Here is a 23,283-nt window from a genome sequence, read left to right on the forward strand (position 1 = left end):
TTCATTGCGGTGCGCTGGCTTCTCATCGTGGTGGCTTCTCTTGTTGTGGAGCGCAGGCTCTAGGTGCGTGGGCTTTAGTAGTTGTGGCACACGGGCTCAGCAGTTGCGGCCCGTGGGCTGTAGAGCACAGGCTCAGTGGTTGTGGCGCACGGGCCTAGCTGCTCTGTGGCATGTGGGATCTTCCCGGACCAGGGCTCGAACCTGTGTCTGCTGCATTGGCAGGCGGATTCTGAAGCACCGCGCCACCAGGGAAGTCCTTTAATTTGGTTTTTAAATGGTGACACTATTGGAGACAAAATAATAAAATGATATAAAAGTAAATTGAGAAAGAAAACTATTGTTTTGCTTAGAATGATTCAGAATTGGTATATGAAAATTATTTCTTTAATATCTGGATTTTGGTTTTCCAAGTAGCTTCACCTTAAGACTATTGTTTAACACTTGTTGATTGAGAAAACTAAAGCAATGTTTTAAATTAGAAGCTGGTTATCATGGGGAAACTACATGAGTATATTTAGTATTTTTTTTTTTTTTTTTTTTTTTTACTGTCAGAGGACTTTACGGCAAACAGATTGTAACATAGGTATTTTAAAGAGTGGTGCAAAAGAGCTTTGAGGCCAACCATGCAGATATGCTCTGAGGCAGGTGCCCATAGGTAACCTTTCCATACCTCCCTTTTGTTGAACCTGAGGCTAAATGATTATAGTTCATGAATAGGCTCTGTCTTTGGGATTCTATTCCAATTTTTGGCTATAATCTGGCTCCCACATGGAATTCCCAGTGTAATTTCAATATTTCACAGTAGTTAGGGGCTTGGGACCCAGAAGCTCCCAGAAGAGATTACCGCATAGATTTCTCAGAAGGAAAGGGAATTGTTATCTAGTAAGCAGTAAGTCATCATTCACATCCTGAATATCAGTGAAAATAGAAGATTTACCTCCAAATAACCTGATTTCTTTCTTGGTGGTCTCTTAAAAATGGAATATATTGAGATTAAAGGGATTCATTCAGTGTTTTCTTCTGGGTATTCGTGGTAAGTTGTTTGATTAGATAGTTTAAGAAATATAAACCTTAAAGGAGGTGCAAAAAATATGTACCTTTAAGCGCAATAAGAAAGGAACCTTTAAGGAAAAACGTTTGTGTATAGGAAACAGAAATAAAGTAAGCGTACAATTAGTAGAAGAGGGAAATCTATGGGCATCATCTGACTTTTCCTTATTTGAAAAAAATGCAATTTCTAAGAGTTACTTCTATGTATAGATTTTAAAGCATTTTACAGATAACCAAGGGAAACTGGGGGCTATCCACCAGAAATGGTGGTGGTGGTGGTTTTAACTCGGGGCAAATGGTCTCATTAAATGTCCACGCTTGACTCAGCAGGTACGGAATACAATTGATAATATGTACCTCTTACTCGGAAGATAAATAAGCTACTTCTTTCTACTCTGGGCTCCTTAATAAAGGTCGAGGTAGAATTCTTCTCAGACTGGTTGTCCCTCTTCCTCCGTCTTGCTACATTCTCCCACTCAGCAGAATTATTCTGGTTACATTTTTACCTAATCGGTGTCAAATCTCTCACTCTCTCCGAGGACTGGTCTTACTTTTGGAGCTACAGGGGGCGAGGCAGGAGGAGCGGTGGCCTCTGCGGCCGCGGTGCTCCCACTGGTAGGGCCCAGGCGGGGGCTTCCTCGCACTCAGGGCCCTCCTTCCTCGCTCCTCCTGGCAGCCTGGCTCTGGCCTTGCGCCCGCCGGTGGCACAGCAGCTTCGTGGAGGAGCGCCGCCAGCGAACTTGAGCGCAGCATGTGGCAGTCATCAGAGTACTTGGGACAGAGGTGAGAGCAGCGGCCTGGCCGCAGCCTGAGGAAGGAGGGGCCGCGTAAGTGTTTTGTAGGAAAGATCTTCCACATTTGGGCTGAAAACTAAGTTTTCAGTGTTTGTTTAGGAGCTTTAGCTAAAAATTCTGTCTCTTGTAAACTTTGCCTCCTGTAAACCTTTGCTGTCTCAGAATAAACTTTGGCTGTTCTCAGTCCTGGCAAAGAGGAATACGTTTGATTAGGTGTTCTAAAACATTTTAATTATTAACACATTATATTATATATATATATAATATTAACATATCATAGGTGAGGAAACTGAAATAGAGAGGTTAAACGATTTATTCTGGTCAGACAGCCATTTATGGCAGAACTGCTTGGCAATTACTCAGAACCCTTCAGAGAGTCTTCCTTTTTATAATGTGAGAAAGGCAAGTGTATGAAAGCTCATCGTTCTTCATTTTAAGCTCCTTGTAGTATCTGACAGTCTTGCCAGATACCTCTGTTTTTAATCCCTGATGACTGGTTTCCACATGTGTGACTATTCTTTCTCTCAGGGATATCATTTATATCCTAAATCAAATGGGAAATTTCCCTTCCAGCTCAGTAGCAGTCAGGAGAGGAGATTGCTGCAGCCACAGATGAGCAGTGCTTGCAGGAATTGGCTCATTCTGATACTACAGAAACATCGAGTAGATTACAACCCGTTTACCAAATAGATAATGTAAGGAAGAAATCCAGACAGAGCACGCTGGCCTGATTCTTTTCTATGTCATGTGTCAGTAGTTGCAGTACGCAGGCTCAGCAGTTGTGGCACGTAGGCTCCAGGGCCACGGGCTTCAGTAGTTAACGGCTTGCGGGCTAGAGTGTAGGCTCAGTAGTTGTGGCGCATGGGCTTAGTTGCTCTGCAGCATGTGGGATCTTCCCAGACCAGGGCTCGAACCCGTGTCCCCTGCATTGGCAGGTGGATTCTTAACCACTGCGCCACCAGGGAATTCCCTAGAAAATTTTAAATTATATACGTGGCTCACATTCCCATCTCACAGCACTGACTTAGAGTTCCTGTGCCTGTACTCTGTGTTTTGTGTGTGTAGGGGTGGGGGTTGTTGTTGTTAAAAGGCAATGTAGGGCTTCCCTGGTGGCGCAGTGGTTGAGAGTCCGCCTGCCGATGCAGGAGATGCAGGTTCGTGCCCCGGTCCGGGAGGATCCTGCGTGCCGCGGAGCGGCTGGGCCCGTGGGCCACGGCCATTGAGCCTGCGCGTCCGGAGCCTGTACTCCGCAACGGGGGAGGCCACAACAGTGAGAGGCCCGTGTACTGCAAAAAAAAACCCCAGAAAACAAAAACAAACAAACAAAAAGGCAATGTAGTGGTGATGCTGTGGTCTCAAAAAGTCACACTTAATATTCATGCTTATTAATCAGTGTAACTGAGCAGTACATGTGTAGTAAGTTAAGGAATATGGAACTAAGCTTACCATTTGGGGAGAAGTAAATGATGAGTCCACTTGGAGCAATCACTTACTGATGTAAGGGCTGAAATGTACTTTATAAGTGGCCAAACTACCAGGCTCGCACATTGCTGATGGGGCCACATACTGATAACCCCCTTTGGAAAACAATATTGCAGTCATATTAGGTTGACCTTATGAAATTACCTATATTTGATTGGTTTTGACTTAACAAAAATAGCAGTTTCATGTGGTTTAATCTAAAAATATCAAGAACCTCAAAAAATGTCAACATTCTTCCCCTCAGGACCTTCACCTCTGTGCCTCTATCTTAACTAAACACATACGTGCACACACATATGTGTGAATGTGTGTATGTTTGTCTAACCTGTAGAGTATATTTGTATCAGTGTAGGACCCGTGGTAGCCAGCCTCCCAAATGCCCCTCAGAGATCCCACGTCCTGGCATTCTCACCCTTGTACAGTCCCCTCCCACATCGTACCAGGATGGGTCTGTGTTACCACCAGAATGCTGCAGAAGTGATGGTCTGTCATTTCTGAGAGTAGGTGACCAGCTCTGCAGGATCGAGCCTTCTGTTGTGGGGTTCTCTCATCACTCACTCTGAGGGAAGCCAGGTGCTGTGACATGAGGACACACTCAGGCAGCCTGTGGAAAGGCCCATGTCATGAGGAGCTAAGGTCTTTGACAACCAGCAAGAAACCGGAGCTTCCTACAGCTACACGAGTGAGCTTGGAAGCAGATCCTACCCCAGTTGTGCCTTCAGATGACTGCAGCCCCAGCAGACAGTGTGACAGCAACTTCATGAGAAACTCCAAGCCTGAATCCCCCAGCTAGGCTGCTCATGGATTCCTGACCTACAGAAAATATGAGATAAGGAATGATGCTTTAAGCCTCTGAGTTTGGGTCATTTTGTATGTAGCAATGGATAACTAATAAATAAACGTAATCTTAATGCACAAAGAAGTTCACTGTACTGAACTTAAGAATGGCAAAGCCCCAAAGCAAACAAAACAATTAAGTGTCCTGAGTAGCTGGGGTGGGGGGGAGAGGTTAAGTAAATTATGGAATATTTACTCAGTGGGATATCATGCAGTTATTAACAGTGTTGGGCTGGCTCATCCTCAGGAATATAAGTGGACAGTGGAGGCCCACAGGTAGCTTCATTAACCACCCAGAGGCAGTCACCCCGAGAACTGCTGACCGGGGACCACTTGTATAAAAACACCCTGTAAACTTTCTAACCATCCAGTGCTTCGTTTCTGTTTCCTCTGTCCTTTGTGTGTTCTTGCAGAGAATTCCACTGGGGCACTGCTAACCCTTTACTGTTTAGCCTCCTCCGTCAGCCTGAGCTCCTCGAAGGCAGGGACTTGCCTAAAACTGGGCTGGGACAAAGAACAAATGCCAGTGAAGTTCGAAAGTTTGAATAATAAAATCTGCATTTGCCATCTAAGGATTTCTTTTTCCCCCCAGCAGAATGCAGATTGTAGGTGGAATGAAACTACGATTGTTGCAATATTTTATAAAGCAAGTAGAAGTGAATGGAAACATGTCTAGATACAAAAAGCGTATTTTGTAAAAAGCTGATTCCAAGTAATTTATTATTTTCTTCATACAAGAGCACTCCAGACCCTCTCTGTAACTTTGCCTTTTCCAATTCAGCTTAGTCTCAGCTGTTGAGTAAAGTATAAAACTAAAAGCTGCTAAAATCAGGGTTTTAAAAATGGCTTTGTATCTTATGCTACCTATGCTCTTCCAAGGCCGTACCCAACTCTACCACTTCCCACCTTCTCTTTCTCTCGTCTCCACTTCTTGACTTTTCCTTTCCGTATTTTGAAGCTGTTTTTTATACTTGAGCCTTGTATAAGTGCGCCATCCATCCAGCTGATTGTAATTTCTTACTAAGGCCCCGTTAACTCCAGATCAATGGCTTATTTGACTCACGTGACTTTTTAAAAAAGCTAGAATTATTTAACCTTCAAAGCATATGTATGTATGTGTGTTAACATCTCTCAGACACTCAATCCATATGTAAGGGTTAGACCGATGGCTCTGGAGATGGGGTGGAAAGAGGTGGCATGGAGATAATGGGTAGGAAAAATGACATTTGTGGGAGCGGGGGATAAATAAAAATCATACATTAGATTTTTTCATAATAATATGCAAATTCCCACCACCTTTTCTCACTCCGACATGCGATTGGAGATATCAGTTTCTCAGCTCAGAATTATAGCTCCAGTGAGCCATCATTCCCTATAGAAGGATATTGCCTCTCTCAGATGTGTTGGTGTAGAATAAAGGTTTTTTGGTAGCTGGCTTCCATGCCTTCCTCTTCCTAGTCACATCCCTGTGCAGTCTCCGCCCACGTTGCACCAATGAAATATAGCAGAAGTGATGGCATGTCACTTCTGAGGTTAGAGGATAAAAGACTATGGCTTTTGTCTTGGGTTCTCTCCTCTGGATCACTCACTCTGGGGGAAGCCTCATCATGAGCTACCTATGAAAGAGCCCAGAAATGGGGAGGAACTGATGCCTTCTTCCAACTCCCGTGGGCACGCTGGGAAGAAGATCCTGTAGACCCAGTGTATCCCGGTCAAGCCTCAGGTAACTGCAGCCCTGGCTGATGGCTTGATTGCAGCGTAGTGAGAGGTCACAGCCTGAACCATCCAGCTGAGCCGCTCCCAGATTCCTGACCTACAGAAGCTGTAAGATTATAAACGTTTCCTGTTTCAAGCAGCTAAGTTTGGTGTAGCAGTAGGTAACTAAACCAGTTGTAAACAGCTGGGTTAGACAAATTTCTTCCACTTTAAAAGTGACATTCCTAAAATCATACTGGTGTATGGTCAGTATATAACCAGTTTTGGCGATTACACCTCCATCTTTGTTTTTACTGTAATTTCACCAAATCATGAAAAATTTGGTTGAATGGGATGATTATATAACATAAGATTGACATCATAAGTGACAGCCAAATCTTAAATGTATTTTTTAACCCGTTTTATTTCACAAAGGTTTTGAAGTGATATAGCTGTGTTTTACAGCCAGATGCAAAACCAGCCTATCTTTTATTTTTTTTTTATTTTTATTTTTTTGCGGTACGCGGGCCTCTCACTGCCGCGGCCCCTCCCATCGCAGAGCACAGGTTCCGGACGCGCAGGCCCAGCGGCCATGGCTCACGGGCCCAGCCGCTCCGCGGCATGTGGGATCTTCCCGGACCGGGGCACGAACCCGTGTCCCCTGCATCGGCAGGCGGACTCTCAACCACTGCGCCACCAGGGAAGCCCCGGAATTAGAGTTTTTGAGGTGTTTGATTTGCCTAATTATTTTTGAATTAGTATGCTAAATATATATTATATATTTTATATATATATATAATATATATATAGTTTTTCCTTCCTTTTTTTCCTTTCGGAGAACCTCTTCATTTTGAGTCCTTTTTATGAGTTCTCATGATGGATCACTTAATTTTGCTCACATTCTTCCCTCTTACATCTCCATTATGAGCAGAAAAATTAGTGGAGTATCATAATATATGTTTAGATTAATCCTTTTTTTGCAGGCCAAGTTTTAGGTTTTCATCAGTTTTCTTGGAATTCACCTCTGAATTTTCTTATGTAATCACTATAGTGGTTCTTCCTTTATGACTCTAGAGTGTGTCTTCAAGAATCAAATGTAGAAAGAATGTCACCTTTCTACATCCAGAAAGTCCCCATAGCTCGTTTTAGAAGGTGTAAGGTTTGAGCCTAGGGTTGTAAAATGATGGACGTGTTTTATTTAGCCTGCACTAGGTTGTCTTACACAGTGTGTTTTTAAGTTTCCAACACTTAAAAACCAGGCAATTTCACATTAAAAATCAGACGTCTGGCTTCTCTTGAAAAATCCAAGTGTCTGACAACGGTTGCCTATATTCCTACGTGGCCGCGCTGGGCTGAAGCTGAGTGGCTGCTGCTCCTTGGAGCTGGTGCATATAGTTTTGCAGTTTACTGTGCTTCCCACTCAGTTATTTTTCTTACACCTGCTGGCTTCACTTATTTTAATTACTTGCCTGGGCCCTGTGTTTACCACTCCTGATCTAAACAAACCACTAACCATGACAATTAAGAGGAGGGGTTAAGGCCATTGTGAGCACTGTTAAAGCAAAATCACTTTTGCCTGACGCACCTAGTTTTATGTGTTACAGCCGTGCCTATTATATGCTGATGGACTTTCCGTTCTGTGCTCTTCCCTTCTGGTCAACATAAAGTCATCCCTAAATATTCCATTCATCCAGCTTTAGATACTAGTAATTTTATGAATGTTGTTGATCTTAAATGTCCTCCCTTTTTTCTGTGTCTCCTTTTGTTTTAAAAATTAAATCTAAAGTTGTACTGAGCTTGTCATGGTCCGATAGAGGTGGCTGCCTCAATTCCTTCACTCAGCAGTGAGGTATTCAGGAGGCCAAAGAGAACTAGCTATTTCTTTACTGAAAACAGCTGACCATCAGATTTGCAGACTGTATACCAGTTGTCTACATGCATGCAATCAATGGCTTTAATTATTATTTATGAATAAGGAAAGTGCTATTGTATAGTTTTATTTCTACTGACAATTTGAAGTCTAAAAAATTGTTAAAAATGAATAAGCCTTAACATTTAAAAAAATGTAATATTTTAACTGTAATAAAGGCATGAATTAAGATGAGGGAAAGTGTGAAAAAGTAAATGGATAATATTTCTAGTATATATTAGTAATTCTTCAAAGAATAATTATGCATTCTTTCCTAATATTTTGTTTCAAGGGGACATATTCCCACCATTTTTAAAAATAAGAAACTTTCTTTCATAGTGAGAAATAAGCTAAAGTGTTTATTTTTCTTTAGAATAGTAATGTTAGTATAGTTAGCCACAGCAGTAGCTATATGTGTGGTCAAAGGACATGTTCATATTTCTTTTATTTTTTAAAAACAATCACATTGAAGAAAATTTGTCAAATAGAGAAGAAAATATATCACCAATAGTACCATTAACCCCATCTAAATCTTGTTAGTATGTTAGTATAACATAAAGCCTTCTTTCTCTGATTTTTTTTATTTTTTGCGTAACTACTTCTAATTTTGCTGGTTACCTAACAGTATATGATTATGGCACATGTTCTTGCATAAATAAAAGAAGATGTAGTTTTAAAAAATTTGTTTTTTGAAGATTCATTTAAAATTTAAAATGAGGTTAAGGAAAAAAATGAGGTTAAGATATTTTCAGGCACTGAAGATAAATTAATTGGCTCTTTTTTTTCCTTGGTCAAACCTTTTATGAGCATCTGTACATATCAATCTTTGATTTCCTAAGTTTAATAATTAATTAAACAACCCAGACTCATTTCCAAATTAGAGTTAAAAATGAATTCTTTGAGATTTCTCCTATAGGGAGTAACTTTTAAATGTACCAGATTTTTGTATGTGTTTTGGTTACTACCACTTTTTTTAGAGTAGAAAAGTAGAGAGAAGAAGAAAAGGGGAGCAGGAAGGAGGATGGGAAGCACTGCCTAAAACGGCACCCCATGTGTGTTTCCCCAAACTCTCCATGCACCCAACTCCCAGCTCCACTCTGTGCTGTGGTCTGTTCACGTATTTACCCTGAGCAGAGTCTGCTAGAACAGAACAACGTTTTTACTCTATTCTGCTTCCCCAAGATCTAGCCAAGTTTCTAGCACATAATGAACACTCAGTGACCAGAAAGGAGAGGAAAATAAGTACATACACCAAGCCTGAGAGAGGACAGAATTGTATCAATATGTTTGGGGCTGTAAGTTACAGAATATCAGCTACAGGTGGCTTAAGCAATGAGGACATTTTTTTATTTCACATGACACAAAGTGAAGAGTCAGGGCAGTTCCAAGGTTGGTTATGCAGCTGAACAGTGTCTTGGAGGACCCAGATGTTTTTCATTTTTGTACTCGGCCATCCTCAGCATATTGGCAATTTCTTCTGTTATAGTTGCAAGATGGCTGTAGGAGTTCCAGATGTCATTTGCAGGCAGATGTGCCCATGTCCAGCAAAGAAGAGGCGGTGTTTCCTCCTGTGTATTTCTGTTTATTACAGAGGAAAACCGCTCAGAGATGCTTCTAGCTGACTTCTGCTCAGGTCCCATTTACCAGGATTGATTCACAAGCCCACGCCCTGACCGACAAAGGCTATGGGGTAGACGTCAACAGCGACTGGCACAGAAATACCAGAGGAAGCAACGGTAGGAAAGAGGAGAAGGATATACCACAGGAAAAAGAGCAGTGACAGAGGCAGGATGAAATAGCCTGTGGAATGTGTAATATAGTATGGTGTGCATTATTTAGGTCTATTATACTCTTACCTTTATATACACTGTCTTATACCCAATATATGAATGAAAGTGGTAGAACAGTATCATTTATGAATTACAATGTGTGCCACCCAAGAACAGAGCTGGGTTTTGTAGGACCATATAAATTGGAGATGTAAGGTATATGAAACTGCAAGTACAAAATTGCTAGGCCCCATCCAGGTCCCTGGAAGCTTCATTACCTTCAGGCAAACCTTTCTTTGGTACCCTCCCCAGCCTTCCCCTCATTTAGCATCACTGATCCAGAAAGAATGGAAAACAGCTTTGGATGGGAATGGGTAACAAGTCAGAAGAACTGAGTTTGCTTTATTATTAATATTATAGAGTTCAGGAAAAGGAGGATACGATACTCACTCAAGGAAAGCATAAAATGTATGGGAATTACAAAGATGATAAATTTTTTTAAAAAGAACTTTGTTTTTATTAATAGTTTTATTAACTTTATTAATAGTTTATTAACTTTTAAAAAACTTATTTATTTTATTTATTTTTGGCTGCATTGGGTCTTTGTTGCTGTGTGCGGGCTTTCTCTAGTTGTGGAGAGCGGGGGCTACTCTTCAAAGGCTTCGTGTTGCACGGGCTTCTCATTCTGGTGGCTTCTCTTGTTGTGGAGCACAGGCTCTAGAGCACAGGCTCAGTAGTTGTGGCGCACAGGCTTAGTTGCTCCACGGCATTTGGGATCTTCCCGGACCAGGGCTCGAACCCGTGTCCCCTGAATTGGCAGGCAGATTCTTAACCACTGTGCCACCAGGGAAGCCCATATTAACTGTTTTTTAAACAGTTGTTTACTGCAGATTCTTTACTCTTAGAAACTGTATAAAAGTGAAAATACATAAATAGGTGAACTTCCCATTGTATTTCATATTTCACACTTGGGTTTTTTAATTGAAACGTATTTGCTAATCAGTGTAGTGTTAATTTGTAGAAGTGTGTCATCTGCACCCGTGTTGAATGAGTCTGACACATAATAACCTTCCATTAATACTTGTTTAACGAAAGAATGAATGAATCGTTTATGCAAGATCGGGACTTTTAAGATAATTATAATAATTGAAGGAAAACAAGTGTTGGACACTAACCTGTATTTTCTAACATTATTTCCTTTTAGAAAATGTGATATTACCAATCTTTTGAAAAATTAAAGACTGTATTTTCTTTAAAGACTAAGAGATATGCTGAATTGATAGCTTGGCTATTAAGATATAAATTGCCAAGGCGCTATAAATCTGAGAAAATGAGAGCATAATTTGAAAGAAAGAGATTATAGAAATGGGTATATGTGATTCAGCAAGAAAGGCCATGAGTACAATGAGAGTAGAATCTGTAACTATGCACTGTTTTATGCTTCTCAACAGACAGTTTTTACACATATATTATATGGGTCTGCCTGCTTGTCTCCTGTTCTCTATAATTTTAAAATGTGTTATTTTTTATAGCTGTTATTTTTGGGCACACAAGTGAATCAACATGTATATACAAAAGATACTATTTCTGACATGTAAAATGCTTAAGATAAATTTATTTCTTTATCTTACATTAACATTTATATATATTAAAGCCTGTTCAGTTGTAGTTCTCATTTTTGAAAGTGTTTTTATATGTACAATGAAAATACACCTTTTAATATTGTACAAAGTTTTAAAAAAAATCTTTTAAAAGTACAATAAGATGAAAGGAATTTAAAAATCGACATTATTGGCACAAGATTCATGTTAATGTTTACTCATGTAAATAGCACAAAATACTGCCTAATTAGTGTGGTTGGTAAATTTTTGGTACTTTAATTTTCTCTGTTATTGTAAACCATGCATAAAATGCTTGCATATTGAGAAGTGCAGAATTGTCAGAGCTTAAACAGCTGACATCTGCTTACTCTCTTAAAAAAAAAAAAGAATAGGAAGCCATTTCAGCTTAATCTACCTCAAATGTGTTCATGTAAATGGAGGTCCATCTATTGACCTGTATTCTTTTCAGCTCAGGATTGGTCCACATGGTTCATGAAACCAGGAAGCCTGATTAGAAATGCAGATGTCGAGACAGTGAAGTACACCGTCCCCTTTTCCCTTTGCTGTATCTGTCAGGGTGAAAAGTGGCTTGTACAAGGGTCAGTCACCCATACTCACTTAATTACTTTTCTTGGACCCACAGAGCTGTCACAAGCTGTGGTGGACGCGGGAGCCATTCCTCTTTTAGTGCTCTGTATCCAAGAGCCAGAAATTGCTTTGAAAAGGGTTGCTGCTTCGGCCCTCAGTGATATTGCAAAGCATTCTCCAGAGTTGGCACAGACAGTGGTGGACGCAGGAGCAATTGCTCACTTAGCCCAGATGATCCTGAACCCTGATGCTAAGTTGAAGGTAGTTAAAAATAAAGAAACAAACAATCCAGGATTCTGATAATCTAAGAAGATGGAAATGTGTGCAGATTAATATTATACATTTTTAAATAATTAGTAAATTATCATGGAAAACAGATATGAAATATTGTGTATTTGGTCCTTTAATATGTGAAAACTGTGCTGTAAGGATTATAAAGATGTGACTGGGAAAAAGTACGTGCAACGCTGAAAACTAGAAGTAGCATCAGAATTAATACTAATAATTAAAGTAAGGAATCACGTAATGATTAAATCTCAGGGTTAGAAGGGACCTAAAGGTTTTCTAGCCCATTGTTATATTTAAGTTTCCTGTAAGAATTGCCATATTTACATTAGTCTTTTCTATAGCTTTCTAAAATCTAATTTTCAGTTGATAGTCACCAATTATACTTTTATATTCTAATAGTTATATTCTGTAAGATTTAAAAATTGTCAATATTAATTAAGCAATGTAAAGTTTTACAAATGATATTGGCAATATCCCAAAATGTTAGTTCTGCTTGATTGTTACTGTACTACATTACTGTGTTTATCGTCAATTAACAATTTAAGTATTGCGTAATTAAGAAATAGTATTCATCCCAGGGTCATATTCTTTGACCAGCCTCAACTGATAAGAGATTTAAATAGTCAATAGTGTGAACTAAGATGTTTAACTTGGATATGAGGGAATTTAAGAAATTGAGTATTGAGGTATAAGAAGACTAGGATGTGAATGCCTCGAGACTCCTAGATTATGTTGGATGTGTGATTGTTTTTTCCTCTTTATAAAGGAATTTGAGTGTGTACGAAGCTGTTTAAATTATGTCTGAACTCCACAGTGGAGTCTATGTAACATTTGGGTTTGGTTTTTGCTCAACAGCGTCAGATCCTTTCAGCTCTCAGTCAGATTGCGAAACATTCTGTGGATCTAGCAGAAATGGTGGTTGAAGCAGAGATTTTTCCAGCTGTACTTACCTGTCTGAAGGACAAAGATGAATACGTGAAGAAAAATGCTTCCACTTTAATTAGAGAGATTGCAAAACATACACCTGAGGTAAAACAAGGAAAAAAAAAAAACAGCTTCAAAATACAACAGTATGGGGCTTCCCTGGTGGCGCAGTGGTTGAGTCTGCCTGCCGATGCAAGGGACTCGTGCCCCGGTCTGGGAAGATCCCACATGCCGCGGAGCGGCTGGGCCCGTGAGCCATGGCCGCTGAGCCTGCGCGTCCGGAGCCTGTGCTCCACAACGGGAGAGGCCACAACAGTGAGAGGCCTGCGTACCGAAAAAAAAAAAAAAAAAAAAAACCCAACAGTATGCAGTTAGTTTTAGTTTTTAAGTAAAACATCCGTTTGTTCACAGGGCTCAGGGACAGTGTCACATGTTGTGAGGGGTTCTCGTCCTCAGCACTGTTGACATTCTGGACCAGGTCATTCTTTGTTGTGAGGGGCCGTCCTGTACACTGTGAGGGGCCGTCCTGTACACTGTAGGGTGGATGTTTAGCAGCATCCCTGGCCTCTGCCCGCTGGATGCCAGTAGCGCCCCTCCCCCAAGTTGTGACGATCAAAAATGTCCCCACATATTACTAAATGTTTCCTAGGGGACAAGAGTGCCCCCACTTGAGAACCACTGGGTTATATCAATGGAGTTTGAGTCTGAAATCTCAGGTTTTAATCATTTTCTGCTTTCCATTTCTAGATTGTAGGGACCGTGGACCTTTGTTGTCCTGTCACTCTAGGTCAGCTGGGCGTAGTGAGAGATGGTGCCCCTCCAGGTTGGGAGAGACCATCAGGCCCCCTGACCTGGCGTAACTGCTCTAACAGCTGCTCTTGCACAGTGGTTCCTGCTCTGAGGTGTGAGGTGGGAAAGGAATAGAGACGAAGCGAACCTGGGTAGATTCTGAAGTTATGTCTTTTTCTGTGCATATTTTCACTAATCAATTTCATTTCACTAAGCTTTTAAGTCCTTATTCTTTTTTTTTTAAATTATTTATTTATTGGGATGCACCAGGCCTTAGTGGCAGCACACAGGATCTTCGTTGTGGCGTGGGGGATCTTTAGTTGCGGCACATGGGATCTAGTTCCCTGACCAGGGATTGAACCCAGGCCCCCTGCATTGGGAGCTCGGAGTCTTAGCCACTGGACCACCAGGGAAGTCCCAAGTCGTCATTCTTTATTTCACCCAACATCTTTATCTGGTTGAGATTGTTCAAGACTGGAGTGCAGTCAGCTAGAGATCATTGCTGGCAAAGGAAGGATAATGGGGCTAGACTATTTCAAGACTGATCTCACCTTTCAGCATTCAGTGATTAATCCAATTCTTACTCACACCTTGTGATAGGGGGTTTCAGCAGTTAGCTAGTTATGAACTAGCCCTAGACTTAGTGTTTAGGTGAGGAGTTTTGACATCCATTATGATAAGGATAGAGTCGTGCAAGAAAAATTGAGCCACAGAGAGGGTCCTCACAGTGAGCATATTCTGTACATTAGAAATAGCAGGACTGTTACCCTTGTACACTTCTTTGATAAAAATAATAATTTCACTAAATGACATTTCAGATTTTACCAGACGTTTTTTAGGTCCTAAAATTTAAAATTTGGCAATGCTGAAGTAATATTTAAAGATCATCTTACACTTTAGCTCTCCTTCTTTCCTCTTAGCTTTCTCAGCTGATAGTGAACACGGGGGGAGTTGCTGCCGTGATCGATTGCATTGGGTCCTGCAAAGGAAACATAAAGCTGCCGGGCATCATGATGCTTGGCTACGTGGCAGCTCATTCTGAGAACCTGGCAATGGCGGTCATCATTTCCAAGGTTTGTTCTTGCTTCCTTTTCCTCTGGTTATTGCAGTGAGATACTCTAAGACAGAACCACAGATTAATACTATCCCACAGAGTGTAAAATATAGCTGACCAGAGTCAAAGAACTACCAGCTTTCTTCAAGGCTTATTAGTAAGTTTCCCAAAGCAGTGCTTGAAGTAAAGTTTACTTGGCAGGAAGTTTAAAGTTTTACTCAGTGTTTAATATCAATAAAATGTCAACACCTCTGAGTGTTAGTATCACCTATATCTAAATACCATATATTTGTATCTTGAAGGATTGGCTTTACAAATATGTAAAGCATACTTTGATTAAAGACAGCTATCATAAATGACATGCCCAGTGGTCATTTTTATTATTCCGTACATTCTCCCCCTTCCTGCCATTTGGGCAGGATATGACAATGGATGGCTCTCTCTCCTTCAGCTTCCATGAGCTAATTTATCTTCTTAGACATGGGCAATTCAGAGCACATGTTGGATAGCATGTTTCTGACATGCTGTTTCCTTGCTCTAGGGATTTGGCCTTATCTCAATTTACGGCTTGGAATTAACCCACCAGATCACGTAGCCCTGGCTCATAGTAGGTGATCAAAAAATATTTGTTGAATGAATAAATATTGATCTCCTGAAGCATGCTTCAAAGGCTGCGTGCTCCCAGTGTCTCCGGCAACCCTCTAGGATGTGGGTTTCTTGTCAGCATGGAAAATTTGCTGCTGTATGTTAAACAGAAGTGTGGATTTTTTTTTTTAATCCTTTGCTAATCCTCAGAATAAAAATGAGCCTCAGATCTTTATTTTCTACCTATTCCTTGATAATTCTTTACTTCACTCCCTTTTTATCTCTAGCTATTCCTTTTGTTCTTCTATTACCAAAGACTCTGATAGTGACTAGAGCAGTAGTGCTGCTTTCTGAAGGGTCACCATGGGGATGCGATCAGGATTCTTGATTCTCGGTTCTTTTGTGGATAGTCAGAAAGCCTACTGTAGGAAGGATGAGGAAGGAAGCAGCAATTGCTTTTGCTTCCTGTGTTTCTTCCCCAGACTAACCAGGAGGTGCTCCCTGCCTTTGTTCTGGGGCTGCTTCTGGCCTCTCCCATCTGGTTTGTCTTCCATTTAACTGAAGATCAAGGTGGGGGCACCAGCAGTCTGAGGCAGACCACGCAACACTGCCTCATCCTTTCCCGTTCCGTGTAGTACTCTCAGGACTGAGAACACCTCCAGTCTAAATAATACTTTCTAATGTTCAAAGCACATTCAGCGCTCCTTGTCTCATTTGCCGTTCAAAACAACTGAGGCCAGTAAGTCAGAGTGCTGGGCATGGGGTAAAGCGGGCTGGCTGTCTTCTTTTCCTCCTGCTTCTTCAGTCTTGGTATGTCTCAGAAGTATGGACTTTCTGGAGAGTTACCTCATTCTGAAGATAGAAAGATTCTGACCTTTTTTTTTTTTGTATGGGCAGACACATTTTTAGTCATAAGAAGGAAGTCAAAGAAATATGGCAGATCTCTTCTTTAAGAAATTGGTCTTAAAAACCTAATTTAAAGGTGGAGGGAAAAAAAGTATATATGATCATTTGGCCTTTGCTGCGGTAGCATGACCCATGTGATAGTGGCTTTTGTGGTGCTAAATTTTAGGTGATAATTCTTCTAGTCTCAAGTTAGTTAAAAAATTATGCCTCTACAGAATGAATTATAATTTGATTTGGTTATTTGACTCTTCCTTGGGTATATAAACTGTGATGCATTTGAGGCCCTTTAGTTAACTCTGTTTTGATTATTTAGATAAAATTGAAGGTTGAAGTGCAAGATATAAGCATATGCCATCTGTGTAACAAAAGTACTCATCCTCCTTTGACATTCAATCATGTTAAAATGGGCAAAACTATCATTTAAATGTTGACAAAAATTAATGGAAATTTACTATTTCAGAAAAGGTTTTAGTGACTATATTTTACCTAAAATTTACTTCAATAGGATTCTTGCTCATATTATTCATTTGATTTTGGATCTATAGTAGGTATTTTGTTCTCAGATCTGTTATACTTGGTGAAAAGTCAATTTTTAAAAGGATTCTAAATTAACTTTTTTAACAAGGGAAAGCAAAAGGTTTTATTTTTATTTTTTTAACATCTTCATTGGAGTATAATTGCTTTACAGTGGTATGTTTCTGCTTTATAACAAAGTGAATCAGCTATACATATACATGTATCCCCATATCTCCTCCCTCCCACCCTCCCTATCCCAACCCTCTAGGTGGTCACAAAGCACTGAGCTGATCTCCCTGTGCTATGCGGCTGCTTCCCACTAGCTATTTTACATTTGGTAGTATATGTAAGTCCATGCCAATCTCTCACTTTGTCCCAGCTTACCCTTCCCCCTCCCCATGTCCTCAAGTCCATTCTCTATGTCTGCGTCTTTATTCCTGTCCTGCCCTTAGGTTCATCAGAACCATTTCTTTTTTTTTTTTTTTAATTCCATATGTATGTGTTAGCATACAGTATTTGTTTTTCTCTTTCTGACTTACTTCACTCTGTATGACAAACTCTCGGTCCATCCACCTCACTACAAATAACTCAATTTTGTTTCTTTTTATGGCTGAGTAATATTCCATTGTATATATGTGCCACATCTTCTTTATCCATTCATCTGTTGATGGACACTTAGGTTGCTTCCATGTCCTGGCTGTTGTAAATAGAGCTGCAATGAACATTGTGGTACATGACTCTTTTTTTTTTTTTTTAGTGGTACGCAGGCCTCTCACTGTTGTGGCCTCTCCCATTGCGGAGCACAGGCTCCAGACACGCAGGCTCAGTGGCCATGGCTCACAGGCCTAGCCGCTCCGCAGCATGTGGGATCTTCCCGGACCAGGGCACGAACCTGTGCCCCCTGCACCCCTCAACCACTGCGCCACCAGGGAAGCCCCATGACTCTTTGAATTATGGCTTTCTCAGGGTATATGCCCAGTAGTGGGATTGCTGGGTCATATGGTAATTCTATTTTTAGTTTTTTAAGGAACCTCCACACTGTTCTCCATAGTGGCTGTATCAATTTACATTCCCACCAACAGTGCAGTAGGGTTCCCTTTTCTCCACACCCTCTCCAGCATTTATTGTTTGTACATATTTTGATGATGGCCATTCTGACTGGTGTGAGGTGATACCTCATTGTAGTTTTGATTTGCATTTCTCTAATGATTAGTGATGTTGAGCATCTTTTCATGTGTTTGTTGGCAGTCTGTATATATTCTTTGGAGAAATGTCTATTTAGGTCTTCTGCCCATTTTTGGATTGGGTTGTTTGTTTTTTGATATTGAGCTGCATGAGCTGCTTGTAAATTCTGGAGATTAATCCTTTGTCAGTTGCTTCATTTGCAAGTATTTTCTCCCATTCTGAGGGTTGTCTTTTGGTCTTGTTTATGGTTTCCTTTGCTGTGCAAAAGCTTTTAAGTTTCATTAGGTCCCATTTGTTTATTTTTGTTTTCATTTCCATTTCTCTAGGAGGTGAGTCAAAAAGGATCTTGCTGTGATTTATGTCATAGAGTGTTCCGCCTGTGTTTTCCTCTAAGAGTTTTATAGTGTCTGGCCTTATATTTAGGTCTTTAATCCATTTTGAGTTGATTTTTATGTATGGTGTTAGGGAGTGCTCTAATTTCATTCTTTTACATGTAGCTGTCCAGTTTTCCCAGCACCACTTATTGAAGAGGCTGTCTTTTCTCCATTGTATATTCTTGCCTCCTTTATCAAAAATAAGGTGACCATATGTGCATGGGTTTATCTCTTGGCTTTCTATCCTGTTCCATTGATCTATATTTCTGTTTTTGTGCCAGTACCATACTGTCTTGATTACTGTAGCTTTGTAGTTTAGTCAAGTCCAGCAGCCTGATTCCTCCAGCTCCATTTTTCTTTCTCAAGATTGCTTTGGCTATTCGGGGTCTTTTGTGTTTCCATACAAATTGTGAAATTTTTTGTTCAAGTTCTGTGAAAAATGCCATTGATGGTTTGATAGAGATTGCATTGCACCTGTAGATTGCTTTGGGTAGTATAGTCATTTTCACAATGTTGATTCTTCCAATCCAGGAACATGGTTTATCTCTCCATCTGTTTTGTATCATCTTTAATTTCTTTCATCAGTGTCTTATAGTTTTCTGCATACAGGTCTTTTGTCTTCTTAGGTAGGTTTATTCCTAGGTATTTTCTTCTTTTTGTTGCAGTGGTAAATGGGAGTGTTTCCCTAATTTCTTTCAGATTTTTCATCATTAGTGTATAGGAATGCAAGAGAGTTCTGTGCATTAATATTGTATGCTGCTACTTTGCCAAGTTTGCTGATTACCTCTAGTAGTTTTCTGGTAGAGTCTTTAGGATTCCTATGTATAGCATCATGTCATCTGCAAACAGTGGCAGTTTTACTTCTTTTCCGATTTGTATTCCTTTTATTTCTTTTTCTTCTCTGGTTGCTGTGGGTAAAACTTCCAAAACTGTGTTGAATAATAGTGGTGAGAGTGGGCAACCTTGTCTTGTTACCGATCTTAGTGGAAATGGTTTCAGTTTTTCACCATTGAGAATGATGTTGGTGGTGGGTTTGTCATATATGGCCTTTATTATGTTGAGGTAAGTTCCCTCTGTGCCTACTTTCTGGAGGGTTTTTATTATAAATGGGTGTTGAATTTTGTCGAAAGCTTTTTCTGCATCTATTGAGATGATCATGTGGTTTTTATCCTTCAGTTTGTTAATATGGCATTATCACATTGTTTGATTTGCATATATTGAACAATCCTTGTATTTGATCATGGTGAACGAACGTTTTAATGTGCTGTTGGATTCTGTTTGCTAGTATTTTGTTGGATTTTTGCATCTATGTTCATCAGTGATATTGGCCTGTAGTTTTCTTTGTGACATCTTTGTCTGGTTTTGGTATCAGGGTGATAGTGGCCTCGTAGAATGAGTTTGGGAGTGTTCCTCCCTCTGCTATATTTTGGATGAGTTTGAGAAGGATAGGTGTTAACTCTTCTCAAAGTGTTTGATAGAATTCTCCTGTGGAGCCATCTGGTCCTGGGCTTTCGTTTGTTGGAAGATTTTTAATCACAGTTTCAATTTCAGTGCTTGTGATTGGTCTGTTTATATTTTGTATTTCTTCCTGGTTCAGTCTCGGGAGGTTGTGCTTTTCTAAGAATTTGTCCATTTCTTCCAGGTTGTCCATTTTATTGGCATAGAGTTGCTTGTAGTAATCTCTCATGATCCTTTGTATTTCTGCAGTGTCAGTTGTTACTTCTCCTTTTTCTTTTCTAATTCTATTGATTTGAGTCTCCTCCCTTTTTTTCTTGATGAGTCTGGTTAATGGCTTATCAATTTTGTTTATCTTCTCAAAGAACCAGCTTTTAGTTTTATTGATCTTTGCTATCGTTTCCTTCATTGCTTTTTCATTTATTTCTGCTCTGATCTTTATGATTTCTTTCCTTCTGCTAACTTTGGGGTATTTTTTGTTCTTCTTTCTCTTATTGCTTTAGGTGCAAGGTTAGGTTGTTTATTTGAGACTTTTCTTGTCTCTTGAGGTAGGATTTTATTGCTATAAACTTCCCTCTTAGAACTGCTTTTGCTGCATCCCATAGGTTTTAGGTCATTGTGTTTTCATTGTCATGTGTTTCTAGGTATTTCTTCCTCTTTGATTTCTTCAGTGATCTCTTGGTTATTTAGTAGTGTATTGTTTAGCCTCCATGTGTTTGTCTTTTTTACAGACTTTTTCCTGTAATTGATATCTAGTTTCATAGCATTGTGGTCAGAAGAGATAGTTGATAGAATTTAAATTTTCTTAAATTTACCAAGGCTTGACTTGTGCCCCAAGGTACGATCTATCCTGAAGAATGTTCCATGAGCCCTTGAGAAGAAAGTGTATTCTCTTTTTTTGGGATGGAATGTCCTATAAATATTAAGTCCATCTTGTTTAATGTATCATTTAAAGCTTGTGTTTCCTTATTTATTTCATTTTGGATGATCTGTCCATTGGTGAAAGTGAGGTGTTAAAGTCCCCTACTATGATTGTGTTACTGTCGATTTCCCCGTTTATGGCTGTTAGCATTTGCCATATGTATTGAGGTGCTCCTATGTTGGGTGCTTAAATATTTACAATTGTTATATCTTCTTCTTGGATTGGTCCTTTGAGCATTATGTAGTGTCCTCCTTTGTCGCTTGTAGTAGTCTTTATTTTAAAGTCTATTTTGTCTGATATGAGAATTGCTACTCCAGCTTTCTTTTCATTTCCATTTGCATGGAATATCTTTTTCCATCCCCTCACTTTGAGTCTGTATGTGTCCCTAGGTCTGAAGTGGGTCTGTTGTAGACAGCATATATATGGGTCTTGTTTTTGTATCCATTCAGGCAGTCTGTGTCTTTTGGTTGGAGCATTTAATCCATTTACATTTCAGGTAATTATTGATATGTATGTTCCTATGACCATTTTCTTAATTGTTTTGGGTTTGTTATTGTAGGTCTTTTCCTTCTCTTGGCTTTCCTGCCTAGAGAAGTTCCTTTAGCCTTTGTTGTAAAGCTGGTCTGGTGGTGCTGAGTTCTCTTAGCTTTTGCTTGTCTGTAAAGATTTTAATTTCTCTGTCGAATCTGAATGCGATCCTTGCTGGGTAGAGTAATCTTGGTTGTAGGTTTTTTCCTTTCATCACTTTAAATATGTCCTGCCACTCCCTTCTGGCTTGTAGAGTTTCTGCTAGAAATCAGCCGTTAACCTTATGGGAGTTCCCTTGTATATTATTTGTCATTTTTCCTTTGCTGCTTTCAATAATTTTTCTTTGTCTTTAATTTTTGCCAATTTGATTACTATGTGTCTTGGCGTGTTTCTCCTTGGATTTATCCTGTATGGGACTCTCTGTGCTTCCTGGGCTTGATTGACTATTTCCTTTCCCATATTAGGGAAGTTTTCAACTATAATCTCTTCAAATTTTTTCTCAGGCCCTTTCCTTTTTTTTTTTTTTTTTTTTTTATGCGGTACACGGGCCTCTCACTGTTGTGACCTCTCCCGTTGCAGAGCACAGGCTCCGGACGCACAGGCTCAGCGGCCATGGCTCACAGGCCGAGCCGCTCCGCGGCATGTGGGATCCTCCCAGACTCGGGCACGAACCCGTGTCCCCTGCATTGGCAGACGCACTCTCAACCACTGCGCCAGCAGGGAAGCCCTCAGTCCCTTTCTTTTTCTCTTCTTCTGGGACCCCTATAGTTTAAATATTTGTTCATTTACTTTTGTCCCAGAGGTCTCTGAGACTGTCCTCAATTCTTTTCATTCTTTTTTCTTTATTCTGCTCTGCAGTAGTTATTTCCACTATTTTCTCTTCCAGGTCACTTATCTGTTCTTCTGCCTCAGTTTTTCGGCTATTGATTCCTTCTAGAGAATTTTTAATTTCATTTATTGTGTTGTTCATCATTGTTTGTTTGCTCTTTAGTTCTTCTAGGTCCTTGTTAAATATTTCTTGCATTTTGTCTATTCTATTTCCAAGATTTTGGATCATCTTTACTATCATTATTCTGAATTCTTTTTCAGGTAGATTGCCTATTTCCTCTTCATTTGTTTGGTCTGGTGGGTTTTTACCTTGCTCCTTCATCTGCTGTGCGTTTCTCTGTCTTCTCACTTGGCTTAACTTACTGTGTTTGGGGTCTCCTTTTCACAGCCTGCAGGTTCGTAGTTCCCATTGTTTTTGGTGTCTGCCCCCAGTGGCTGAAGTTGGTTCAGTGGGCTGTGTAGGCTTCCTGGTGGAGGGGACTAGTGGCTGTGCTCTGGTGGATGAGGCTGGATCTTGTCTTTCTGGTGGGCAGGACCATGTCTGGTGGTGTGTTTTGCGGCATCTGTGACCTTATTATGATTTTAGGTAGGCTCTCTGCTAATGGGTGGGGTTGTGTTCCTGTCTTGCTAGTTGTTTGGCATAGGGTATCCAGCACTGTAGCTTGCTGGTCATTGAGTGGGGCTGGGTCTTATCGTTGAGATGGAGATCTCTGGGAGACCTTTCACCGTTTGATATTATGTGGAGCTGGGAGGTCTCTGGTGGACTGGTGTCCTGAACTCGGCTTTCCCACCTCAGAGGCACAGGCCTGACACCCGGCTGGAGGACCAAGACCCTGTCAGCCACACAGCTCAGAAGAAAAGGGAGAAAAAAAGAAAGAAAGGAAGGAAGGGAGGGAGGGAGGGAGAGAATAAAATAAAGTTATTACAATAAAAAATAATTATTAAAAATAAAAAAATTGGGCTTCCCTGGTGGCTCAGTGGTTGAGAGTCCGCCTGCTGATGCAGGGGACACACGTTCATGCCCCGGTCCGGGAGGATCCCACATGCCGTGGAGCGACTAGGCCCGTGAGCCATGGCTGCTGAGCCTGTGCAGCCGGAGCCTATGATCCACAATGGGAGAGGCCACAACAGTGAGCAGCCCGTGTACTGCAAAAAAAATAAAAAAAATAATAAAAATTAAAAAGTAATTTAAAAAAAGAAAGAA

At 40.3% G+C, this 23,283-nt stretch overlaps 1 protein-coding gene across 2 annotated transcripts in view; it reads left to right on the top strand.

Annotated features, from left to right (window-relative positions):
• SPAG6 (sperm associated antigen 6) overlaps window positions 1-23,283 on the top strand; it is a 73,793-nt gene that overhangs the window by 25,050 nt on the left and 25,460 nt on the right. For both annotated transcript variants that reach the window (XM_027122100.1, XM_027122099.1), the window contains exons 5-7: window positions 11,781-11,986; window positions 12,869-13,042; window positions 14,647-14,799. In XM_027122100.1, coding sequence (XP_026977901.1) covers window positions 11,781-11,986; window positions 12,869-13,042; window positions 14,647-14,799 — 533 coding nt within the window. The remainder of the gene's footprint in view (window positions 1-11,780; window positions 11,987-12,868; window positions 13,043-14,646; window positions 14,800-23,283) is intronic.

The sequence above is a fragment of the Aethalodelphis obliquidens genome, unplaced genomic scaffold (assembly GCF_003676395.1).
Source record: "Aethalodelphis obliquidens isolate GAN/ISIS:26980383/991018 unplaced genomic scaffold, ASM367639v1 scaffold23, whole genome shotgun sequence".
Classification (NCBI taxonomy): domain Eukaryota; kingdom Metazoa; phylum Chordata; class Mammalia; order Artiodactyla; family Delphinidae; genus Aethalodelphis; species Aethalodelphis obliquidens.